A 12,438-nucleotide genomic window follows, 5' to 3' on the forward strand; every position below is an offset into this window, starting at 1 on the left:
CACTGGAATGTTATAGAGGAGAAATCTTGTGAATCATGGAAAACAGAAACTATTCTACCTTGAGAGGTCGTCAGGGTTGGTTTTACAGTGCCGAGCACCTCATCTAAATGAAAATGAGGCTTTATTTGCTGGTCACTACTTACTTTCTCCTTGAGACTGGACTCTCTTTAGGAGCAAGGAGAATCTCTAGTGCATGTATGCAATATACTGTAACATCTCTTGTTTTTCAGGTCTCTGAAATTTGCTGCCTTTCCTAGTTCAGTTCACTACCTAAATGACCAGTAAAACTTCCTTCTCTATTGGTAAAACAGGTTATAGGATGTTCAGTACTGCATGGTATGTACCATACAATGTTTTCCCCTAATAGTGGAGTATGATCAATTGTGGCCTATCTGCTGATAAGCTTTTGTTGAGTTGATATTCTGCATTATTTGAACAATCTAGAGTGTAAATTCTGCACGAGATAGTTAAACTGTTTTCCAATCTCCTAGTTCAGTTTTACCTTGCTCACCTTTTCAGTGTTTTCATGCTAAGGTTAGAAAGTACATTTTTGAACTGTATATGTTTTCAGAGAGCTTCAGGTTTTATTATTTATGCCTTAAAACTTTAGTGAATGGTCTTTGGTCACCGTTTTGCAGAGGGATAGATAATTTTCCTGTTCTGGTTTTAGATCTCAGGATAGAGAGTACAATTGAGATTATACTGGACAACTGATAAACATTCCCTTTCATTTGCACTCTTTCTATCAATATGCATAATACCAAGGCAAAGATAAGATTAAATCAGTGTTATTCTTTACCACTCATAAATATAGGGTTAAATATTGCACTTACTAGCCTTACAGCAATAATACTTGGTGCAAGAAGATTTAAATCAAGTTTTCATAGCAGACCTGTAAATATGGAATCAACCTTTTCCCATATTTCTTGTCCTGGAGAGTGTCTGCAGTTCCTCCCCTACAGATCTCCCTGTTGCCACTGCAACTGTTGGAGAAAGCTGCTCTAACATAAGCTAAAGGAAGCACCTTTTCTATTTTGTTTCTGCTATTTCATCATTATATTACAGGATCCATAGCATAGGAAGTTATGAAAGCCAGAAGCATAAATGTGTTCAAAGGAGATTGCACACAATTATGGACAGCACATTCATTCATGACTGTTCAGTCTAATGCAACTTCTGGCTCAGGAAGTCTGTACTTCACTGATTACCAGAGGTTGAGAGTGTGGCTGGAGGAAGGCTTATGGTCTGCATGATGTGTTGCTGGTAGTCTCTCTCCCAGCATGTAGCTCTGACCTTTAGCAGAAGTGGATGCAGAACAGGAGGGACATTGTGTCTGATTTGTTACAGTCATTCTCTGCCTGCTTGACAAGATACACCAGTTTACAAACAACACTGAGAGGGAAGTTATTTTATGTATTCAAGTAGGCCTTAGGCTCACTTCAAATCTTTAATAGTGTTGTGGGTATGGTCAGTATCAAATATCTAAGATAATGAAGTAATCCTTCAATGGGAAGATGGTACAGAGGGACTGGGGGGAAATAGCACAACCTGGAAGTGATGTGGCTCAGCATCATTAGTCCATGTGCTTCCTCAACCAGTCAATGTATTTGGATACCCTAGTGTAAACCCCATAGCTGCCTTCAACAGCACAGCCCTTTCCCCAGCTGACAATCCCAGTCAGAAACCAAGTGTTCTTGTACCGTGTAGCATGAGGACCACCACTGTCTCCCTTGCAGGAGTCCTTCACCCCAGACAGATCTCCTGCACAGAACATATTCTCTGTGATATTTAAATCAGTCTCCTTTTCACATTCTTGTGTCTTTACACGTGGCAGATCAACTCTCATCAGGACAGAAGAGGTGGCACCTCCATCTATTAGGCGTCCCCATCCACTTACTGTGGAGAACTTGATGGTGGACAGTTCATACACAGCAAACCTTTTCTCAGGCAAACATATTGGCACCACATGGTCAGTGAGATTCACGGGTGTTTCTAGTTTCAAGAGGGCAATATCATTGTTGACCTGTCCATTCCTGTACTCTTCGTGAATGATCATCCTGGCCACTCCACTTTCTTGCTCAGTTTTCTCATCAACGTTTATTTTGTGTTCACCTGGAAAATTATTAATTGTAGGTCATGTCAGGTAGCTCCTTGAGTCCTTGGAAGCTTGAGGATGTGGGGTGTTTCTAGTCTGACACCTCTAAGGACAATTAGCTTGTACTGCCAAAGCCTTCTACTCTGATTTTATCAGGTTGGGACGCTGCCACCACCTTGATAAGATGAGGAGGGGAAGATACATACCCAGTCTGACCCGAAGCTGTTTAGGGTGAACGTGCTCCAAGCAGTGAGCTGCAGTGACCACCCACCCTGGGGAAAGCAGCGTGCCACCACACTTTTCTTTCTGATCCTGTATTATAAGGGCCTGCCAACAAAAAGCAAATTTATGTCCTTCATCAAATGTGCTTGACATAGACCTCAGTAGAGATGGGTTTCATATTGCATCTTTCTGTCCCTTCATGCAACTGTTCCACAATACCACGCTGACTCCATGGAGAATTTAGCAAGGGAAGTCTTCCCATGGACGTTTTCTTCATCTTGTAGTGTGGACCCTGCATATTATGGCCCAAAGTGTATCCCTGGAAGCTGCAACTAATTCTTGCTGGCAGTGAAGTTAAGGACTGAGGGGTCAGGAGACAGACACAGCTGTGCTACCACTCTACTCCTATGAAACCAGGTACTCTGGAACAAAGCTAAGGTGCCTAAGTGAAACAGGTGGATCTGCTGGCTATGGATGAAGAAGGAATTTGGTTATCAAGATATGGCACTTTTTATGAATTTTTAACATCATAGATTTAAAGCAATGAATTTAGTGTAGTGATTTCATAAGGAAATTTTAAAAATAAAAGCAATGAAAGATTTTTGAAAACTCACTTGCCATGGACATTCACCTGGAGGACAGATGAAACCACCTACTATTCTTCCACGTGCAGTTGAATTTTTTTTTGCCAACACTGGTATTTTTCCACATGGGTATTTCACTGAGGAAAAAGAAAACAAAAAACCAAAACCCAAAACAACAAAAGGCAACAAAGATTTTATTGTACTGAACTCACAGCAAAATGTGTAATGTCTTCAGTGAAGCTATGTCAGCTGAAAAACTGATTTCTAGTCTAGGAGCATGGATTCTCAAAAATAATGTAAAGCAGCTCAGCAGGGAAGTAGTCTTTTTTTTTTTTTTTTTGTTTGGAAACAGACAGAAATGCTCTTACAGTTAGAGTTGAGGCTCTTACAGCATTACTGACATGGAGTCACCTACCATAGGTCTTTGCAGACAATAAACCTGCTTAAGATACACATCAACACAATGAGGTAGGCTGCAGGCTGGAGTGCAGAAGTGACCTCACAAGCTCTGTAGTCTACAATTTTCTTTGTCCCTGCTGACTTTAAGTCACAGCATCCACGTCAGGGTGAGACAGAGGCTTAATCATGGGGTCTTGCCATCCTTTGTTTGGGCAGAGCCAAAGATGTCCCTAGGGCAGACTCTGTTTTCTGGTGTGCCTCTCCCACACTACCTTGTTTGCTTGTGTCCAGAGCCTGCTGGATTCTTCCAGACCGCACATCTCTGTTCTGCCTGAGCCACCATGTGAAGAATGGCATTAAAGAGAATCAAATCCTGACTGAACTTGCAGTTCAGCTGTAGTGCAGAGGAAGTTTTGGTGTTTTCAGTACATCCTTCACCCAGCTGGGTTTTCCTGTAAAGGAGAAGGTCTACCCTTGGGGGTGCATGTGTGCCACGTGTCTGTGCTGAAACTGAACACACCATCCCTCCTGTCTGGCAGTCCCTTCACTCTGGGGCAGCACTGTGAGGAGGAGTGCTCTGTTTCTGCCTCTTTGGGAGGCAGGGCCCTGTAGACTCTGCTGAGCTGCATGCAACATCTCCATGGAGCTGTAAGTACCTCAGCTGACATGGAGACAGCATCAAGGTTTTACGGGTACATGCAAGGTATGGAGAAACAGGACTGGCTTTTTGGTGGCAGCTGGTGAAAGATTAAACAGGCACAGCCTCTAATGCTGTGTCTCTAATGCTGTGTGTAGGGCAACACAAATTTGGGCCATTGTGGGAGATGACAGAGGGACAGTGAGGGGACTGTCAGCCTGGCAGTTACACAGTTTTTTCTACTTGCAAATCGTGGTAAATTTTACAGCTATTTTGGTCCCCAAGAAGCAAGCAGCAACAAATACATCTTCCTTGCAGGGAAAGATGCACTGAAAAGCCTGTGAGGAATTTTGAATTGTTTGTTCTTAGCTTTTAACAAAAGCAGCTTTCCCATCACGTGGTATTGCAGAATCTGTTAATAAGGGATAAGCACATTAGCAGACATTTTTTTCTAATGAAATTGCTGCTGCTGAGAGCTAGGTTGTCATTACCAGCTCTCTGCATGAGTGTTCCATTGAGGTGTGTGCAGGGGAACACCACTCCTCAGAATTACTTTGCATGCTCCCTGTGGCTCTGTCCATTATGTTGTTATGTTCATATCCCCAGGGGTCTCCTTTTCCCTCTAATAAAGTAATTCAAGCAGGCATCTGCAAAAGAGTCAGGTGCCAGCTTATGCATTGGCCAAAAAGATTAACTTGCTCTATTGCTCTACTCTAGTCCCAGTTGAAATTTACCTTGCTAGATGAAAAAAATATCTAGCCATAGTGTCTAGAGGAATACCATAAGTGTATTATTCCTGACAATTAGGAAAAGAAGAGGTAGGAAAAGAAAATAAAAGAGAGAGAAAGAGAGAGAGAGAAAAGAGAGAAAAGAGAGAAAGAGAGAAAGAGAGAGAGAGAGAGAAAGAAAGAAAGAAAGAAAGAAAGAAAGAAAGAAAGAAAAAGAAAGAAAGAAAGAAAGAAAGAAAGAAAGAAAGAAAGAAAGAAAGAAGAAAGAAAGAACGAAAGAAAGAAAGAAAGAAAGAAAGAAAGAAAGAAAGAAAAAGAAAAAGAAAGAAAGAAAGAAAGAAAGAAAGAAAGAAAGAAAGAAAGAAAGAAAGAAAGAAAAAGAAAAAGAAAGAAAGAAAGAAAGAAAGAAAAGTAAAAGAGATTAACTGTTTTTCTTTGGTTTTAATAGGCCTCTTCCTGTCTTGACTCCTGTACTGAAATAAATATAGTGGTAAAATCTAGTCGCAGTTTCAGATTGGAGAGACAACATTAAAACAAATCTGGCCCCAAAGTATTTTCCTACTGTGGGTGTAGGATCTAAAAGGATCTCTGCTTGGTGGTCATGCTGACCAACCACTGCTTTTCTGGGGTGGCTAACTTACACCAGAAGCCAAATGTATGATTTGGGACTCTGCCCGTGGAGGAGAGGTGAGGAGCTGGTATCTGAGCATTATGCATTCCATGTCCTGACATGTACACATTGAAAACTTTTCTTCCAGAGCTGGCTTAGGCTTAGCATCAGGTTGTTAGTGTCTTACCTTGAGGGATGCAGGACACGCCATCACTTGCTAAAGTGTAATCATCATCACAGAAGCACAGTCGTGTTTTGGATTGCTTGTCAGTACAGTACTGTTCACAGCCACCGTTATCAAAAATGCACTTCAGTTTGTCAGCCACAGCTAGAATCAGAGAAAGAACATTTAGGATTCAAGACTTGGGGTTTTGTGCTTAACATTGATAACTTGCATTTGGAATGCTATCAGGAAAGCAAGGCAGGAAAAAAGATTTTTGTGATTTATGCAGAGCAACATCATCAAAAGTGCTTTCCATCAAAAGCTAAGTAGGCCTGGATCTCCAAGAGTTAGGGGAGAATAGGCTTTGGTTAAGAAATATATGCCTAAAATTAAATCAATCACCATTTATACAGTACCTGAGCTGTCTCAAGAATGAAGATATTGTAATTGTGTGGTAACCGTCGTAAAATATCGCTGAAAAAATTTAATTCTGTGACATTTTGCCATTTAGCAGGAGGATGCTCTGGGATGACTTGAAACTGCCTGCCTAGACTCGATGAGTGCCTGGCCCTTGTCCAGACTCTGCGTGTTCTGAGGATGTAACACTCAATGTTCAGTGCCCCCTGAAATCAGTGGAAAGGTGTGTATTAACTTCATAAACCACTGGATCCTTCCCTTTGGGCTTTGTACTGTGTGTATGCAATGTAGTTCTCACTTACATACTGCATGGAGCTTCTAAGTTAAAATAACTTCAGCACTTGAGTGGGAAATTCTCCTTTTCTCACAGATGATGTGCAAATGCAATTTTTCTTTTTTTTTTCCCACAAAGTCATTACAGGGCAATAAGTGTCTTGCTGCCTTGCAGTGCCTGACTGCTATCTGGTTAGATCCATCCCTCAGCACCAAAAGCACAATGAACAGAAGCTGTCACAGCTAGAATGATGCAGAATCACAGAACCATAGAATATCCCGAGATGGAAGGGACCTATGAGGATCTTCGAGTCCAAATCCTGAATTACAATGACTGTTATTGTTTATCTCAATGCCTTGCATTTGAATTAATAACAGCATTTTTATTTTGTTAAGTTATGCCACAGCTGACCTTTTTCACAGCTTTTGCCCTCGTATTCGACGGGACAGCGGCAAACATAATCCTGGAACTGGTCATCACAAATCCCACCATTCTGACAAGGGTTGGAGTCACACTGGTTAGGGTCTGTAAAACACTCAGTGTCAGTCCAGCTCACTCAAAGAGCTGCAGCAGTGGGTGTGCTCCACAGCTGTTAGAACATCCTGAATGATCATACCGGAATAGATGTGCCAGAACTCTTCCTGGAAGAAAAACATGTGAGACTTAATTACAGAAGAATCAAGTCAAGTCTTACAGCCCTTGTTGCACAGCATGGGTTACAGACAGTCAGAGTGATGCCACTTCTACCTTTATAGTTTGTGGCAGTTAATATCCATAAAATATTCTATTTTCCAGATTGTACATTATTTTCACATACTAATAGAGAAGGACCTTGTTTAATGCACATAAATGGGTAATACATAAATAAGCTCTGTATAGCTGAGTGAGGTTGACTGAAAAAAATGTTGCACAATACAATAATTTCAAGTATTGTCAGGGCAGGCATTACTGGGGGTTTGGGGAGATGTCTTAGAGAGCATCCATTTCCCCACCATCCTCTAAATGGTTACTGCTTAGGATTGCCCACGCAGTGTGCCCTCCTGCAATTCACTGCTGCTGTGCATCCCTGTAAATACAAAAGAAAAATGCAAACAGCAGGATACAAAGTGCTTTTTTAACTGTGGTAGTTTAAAGGGTCAAAGCACAACCTTGGAGTAGGGAGAGTTCTTATGACAATGAGTGCTCACCCAGCCTTGTGTTACTTACTGTCCTTTCAACATCACCGTAAATCTCTCTTGCTTCCTCATAGGAGCACCTTTCTTCTATGCATTCTCGCTCTAGTGACCCCCGTTTTATCTCTTCAAAGAAGCTGTTGGCTCGTCTTTGTCTTTCCAAAACGTTGCTTGCCTCTTCCTGCTTTAGAAAGACTGAAAAACAGCAGCACGTTCTGTTTGTCATAGAGCTGTGCTTACCAGACAGAGAGGATGGGGAGACAACTTCCCCTGAAAGCTTTTCTGCTTCCCAAGCTTTTTCTGAGACATTTTAGAAAAGAAATGGGCAGATGTGAAAGAGTTTCCATTCTCTGGCCTATCTCAAGGTAAAGTGCAACACAGGAGTTTTAGAGATCCCGGAGCTTAGGAAAAGATGGCCTGTTACAGCAGGGGGGGGTGTGTGTGTGTCTGTGTCTGTGTGTCTGTCTGTGTGTTGTATGCATGTCAGTGACTCCTGAGGTACTGTTGCATGTCATATGCATCTTAGTACATGCAGCAGTTTCTTACAGCTGTAGCAGCTGAAGAGCCTGTGTCACTTTATCCAGCCCTGGTGTACATGGCACTGGAAAGCTTGTGTCACTTTATCTAGCACTGGTGTACATGGTAAAAGCTGATTTTTCTGTACTTGATACAGTCAGTCACAGTGATATGTGGACTGCAGTCATGCCTTCACCCACACTCACATGTTATTTTATACCCTTCCACTTGATGGACCTGAAGAAGGTATTTATCCCATATCCACTAGTAGACCACAATTTATGAACCACTGCTTTAATATATTATCTTTAATTTTCTTCCATGGAAAAGGTTATGTTAAGGTACATAGGAAGGCTGGACAATGCTGACTGCATTTCCTAGTGGAGCCTGTGAATGGCTCCTAGCTCCTGCCGTCACCACAGACTACAGCCAGGAAGGGGACTTCTTGTGTGTCTCTGCCATGCTTTGGAAAGATATTGGGTACATGGGTTTGGTAGCAGGCATCAGCAGAGCTCATTTCCTAGAACTGCAGCTGGCAGAAGTGTGCACTGGAAACACCAATGTCGTGGTCACCGTGCTGACCTGCTCCTCAGCCTCAGGGTGTTAGCACATCACACAACTGTGCTCCCCCAGTATAATTCAGGATAAGGAACAAGAAGTCCAAGTGCTGGTGTGTAATTTTGCTCCACATACTACACAGAAAAAGTCTTGACATTTTAAATTATTTTTTTATCATTTACATCTGTAGGGGAGCTTCTGGAGCTTCATGACAGCTTACATTTCAGCGCTTTAACTGTTTCACCTCTGCTTGTGGGTAGATTTGGGGACTGAGGCTGATGCATATCTCCTGCCTTTCCCCAGGACATTCTCTCAAAAAGAGTGGGAGCTATCTTCTACCTGCTGAAAGGGCCCTGAGGGATGCTGAAAGACAGACTCGTGTGTCATACCAATATACACTCAGTCATAGATGCTGAGAGGGTTTATTCCAGTCTGAAGTGATGTGAGGTGTCTCCATAAACATTTGTCTCTAATTCAGGATATTTGCTGAATTACGTGCAGAATAATAATTTCCCCCTGTATTTCAAAGTTACTTAGAAGAATGAAGTATTGTGCACTGAATTTATCCCTGGGTGCATTTGGTCATTATAGGAATGTCAGCTGGGTCTTTCTGCCTTGATTTCAGTCAGGATGTATGCATTTGATATGGCTTTCTTTAAAGGCTTTTTATGCTGAAGATATGTGGCACATGTATCAATGCATGAGCACAGACTCTGACAGAGGAGCATGCCTGAGCACATGGCTTGGGACATCCATTTGGCATTATCCACTTTTTTGTACTGGATAATTTCTGACTCTGCTACCTATTTTCCCACCTTTCTCACTGCAACAAACAAGACCTAGTTAATGGCTAAAGGGGGATCTGAGAGCACTGGATCTGCTTTATTAATATGGGAGCTGGTTTTTGGACATACAACTGAAGAGCTACCTGTTCTCTGCCTTCTACTGAAACAGAGTGGATCCTACCCGCTTTAATTACTCATCAGCTGAGTGACAGGTTCTTGATGCTTTGCTTTGAAAAATGTCCCAGTTCTGCATGAAATAACCATAAATCCCAGTTCCTTTCTTCATGTAGACAGCTGGTGGTTTGCCTGCTGTCTGTGCACCAAGATAACAAATTAATTTAGCAGTCTAGAGGTGCTTTTCCTTAGTTGGCAGAACAAGTGCATGGAGCCACTGCTGAGAGTAAATTAGAGCTTTAGAATAATGCACAGGCACAGCAGGAGGCACGACAAACACACAGCAGTGCTCAAAACTTGCAGTGGAAATCACCTCAGTAACAGGAAAGAGGAAAGAGGTCCATTGCCAGTAAATATCATTACAGCTATATCCTACAACATACCTGCATCCAGAGAAAGAGGGATCAGTAGCAGAAAGCAGAGAAACAAAGCCACATACTGCCTGGAAATCATGATGAACCCTGTGAGCCAGTGTTCTGGCAGTGTATTGACATTTCAGCAAGGACTGTTTGGCCAAAGGGCTCAGCTTCAAATGCTTGGAGCCAGAGGAGGGGCCAGCAAGTCATGGAAACAGCAAAAGATCCATGACAGCCTGGTGAGCTGAGCAGAAGGGCACACGCAAATCCTGCAATGTGCCCTTTTCACAGAAACAAGGGAGCTTGGTTTTGAAATGTGCTCTCCTGACCCATGCAAAAGCTATGCTGGTTACACAGGCTGCTACCCCAGGCCTTCATTTTCCATTTAACCCACCTTTTCCACGAGAAATGTGAATGCTGGGACCCTGAATCCATAGGACAGGCATTAACTTGGCCACATAGCACCACATGCAGAGAGTGGTGATGTGATATTACCTTGCATCAGCAGTCAAGATATTGCCTTTCAGTGCTTTGGAGTATGATTGTACTACTGGCATCTATTCCCATTTTTCTATCACCAGTTGAAACTCTGCACTTTTTCCTGAACTTGCTGGGAGACACTAATTAACCAGCAAGAGACACCCTACACTGGTTCTCCCCATCTTTGCTGCCAGAGCCATGTGGCCTGCACAGGTTGTAGCAGCTGGAAGTGGCACTGAGCTGATCCATGTTGTACTTCTCTAGGAGCTACCAGGGCTTGAGGGGCCACTCTGCAGACAGTGCCTTATGTGGAACATAAACAGTCCCCGATTTAATGGAAATCAATTCATGGCATCAGACTGGAAAGCTGACAACATTCTTGGGGAAATATTTACTTAAGATAGCAGCAAGGTAAAGAGCATGTTTGTCTATGAGAAGTGGAGCATTAGCTGAAGGCTGGACTGTTTTCCAGGCTGTTCTCCCCTTCCTGCCTGAAAAGGAAGGAGGGTCAGCCCTGCATCTGAATGCTACAGAAAAGGAAATCAGCAGCTGGATTTTTACTTTGTGCCAATGCTCAGCATAGCTCCTTGCAGAAGTTGTGATTCCTTAGGAAAATCAGGCTCCTGGCTGTTGTTTCCATGCAGTCCTGTTGTTTAGGGGCAGTACACACAGCTGGATATTCTGCTTTGAAATCACTTTCCCAAGAGGCAGTATCCAGGCACTTCTCTGGATCACAGCCTGGCTAATTCCCAGCAGCCCAGTTCCTGGGCATGTCCTGACCCAGGCAGAGGAAGGAAGCCAGTTACTGGAATGCAAAAGAAACTACAGCAGCCCTTTGCTGCATTTTTGGACCCCTCTCCATACCTCTCAGTCTGCCAACACAGCCCTGACTCCTTGTTCACTTGCCTGTGGCAGGGAGTTGAAAATAGCAAATCCATTTTCAGATTAGCAAGACCAAAATTAAGCTTGAAAATTTCTTTTTATCTCATCTTTTTGGGAATGATCTAGCCCCACCTATCTGTGTGAGTCATGCAGATCAGAGAATGAGGTTCTGCCTTCTCTGCCTGAGGCCAGGCTGAGTCTGCGCCCATGCCCCCCACTGCCTTTATTTCCTTACACAGGGTGGGCATCTCCCTGCCAGGGATGAGGGGGTGGCTGCCACTCTGCAGTGGCATCACAGCACCTCTGCAACCTCCATCTTCTTCACAATGTGCAGATTCTGTACATCCTTATCAGATTAAGGCAGGATTTTATCTTTGCCTTCCTTCCTCTGCTGACATCCCTTAAACCTGAAAACTTTTGCATTTATTTCTTGGGAATACAGCCAAACAGTTATTTTTAGAGCCCTGGAGGAAGCCCAAGTGCTGAGAACAAGGGTCAGTTCATATGGGGACCATCCTTCTTCCAAGAAAATGAATGCAATTAGACTCCATCAGGATGAACCTGAGAAGGGTCACTGAGGATTCAGCACTTCAGGACTACCTTCCAACTCTTTGTTTAAGAACTTTGTACTGACAGATCTCATCACACAGGTGTTTCCTACTAACTTCAGCTGGGTCTGTTCATTGCTTAAATGAAGACCCAGCTGAAGAGCACAGGTTCTTTAAGGGGAGTTAAAGAACTCCCCTTAAAGTGCTCTTTAAGGGGAGTTCTCCCTTCCTTGCAGTCTTAGGCCCCAAATGTCCTGGTTTCAGCTAGCATAGAGGTGATTTTCTTCTCAGTAGCTCATACGGTGCTGTGGTTGGGATTCAGTGTGAGGATAAGGATAACACACTGATATTTCAGCTGTTGCTGAGCAGTGCTTCTCCTGTCAGGATCTTTTCAGTGTCTCATCCTCTGCCAGTGCTGAGCTGCAGAAAAAGCAATGAGAGAGCACGGCCAGGACAGGTGACCCAAACTGACCAAAGGGATAGTCCATACAGTAGAATCCCATGCTTATATAAATGCTTATGTACTTACATGTAATGTTTATACTGGGGGGAGTCAGCTGGGAGGGAGTGATCACTGCTTGGAACTGGGATGGGCATTGGCCAGTGAGTGGTGAGCAATTGTATTGTACATCACTTGTTTCTCTTGGTTTTTTTGTTTTCTTCTCTTTCTGTGTCTCTGCTTTTTATACTACTAATACTATTACATTAGTATTATTATTTTGCTTCAATTATTACACTGTTCTTATTTCAACCCATTTTTCCTGATTCTCCTCATCTCATGGGGAGGTTGGCATTAAGCAGCTGCCTGGTACTTGTTGTCTGGGATTAAACCATGAAG

General features: G+C 43.0%; 1 protein-coding gene across 1 annotated transcript; it reads right to left on the reverse strand.

Annotated features, from left to right (window-relative positions):
* Positions 1-1,573: 1,573 nt before the first annotated feature.
* Positions 1,574-9,787, reverse strand: LOC128934227 (coagulation factor VII-like). Its single transcript, XM_054271687.1, has 8 exons — positions 9,718-9,787; positions 7,336-7,496; positions 6,746-6,770; positions 6,541-6,654; positions 5,463-5,603; positions 2,932-3,038; positions 2,302-2,422; positions 1,574-2,112 (listed from the first exon to the last, which is right to left on the reverse strand). The coding sequence occupies exons 1-8, from the start codon at positions 9,785-9,787 to the stop codon at positions 1,574-1,576; spliced, it is 1,278 nt and encodes a 425-aa protein (XP_054127662.1).
* Between the last annotated feature and the right edge of the window lie 2,651 nt (positions 9,788-12,438).

This window comes from Melozone crissalis, unplaced genomic scaffold, assembly GCF_028551555.1.
Source record: "Melozone crissalis strain CALT ecotype California unplaced genomic scaffold, PUWL_Pcris_2 ptg000013l_1, whole genome shotgun sequence".
Lineage (NCBI taxonomy): Eukaryota > Metazoa > Chordata > Aves > Passeriformes > Passerellidae > Melozone > Melozone crissalis.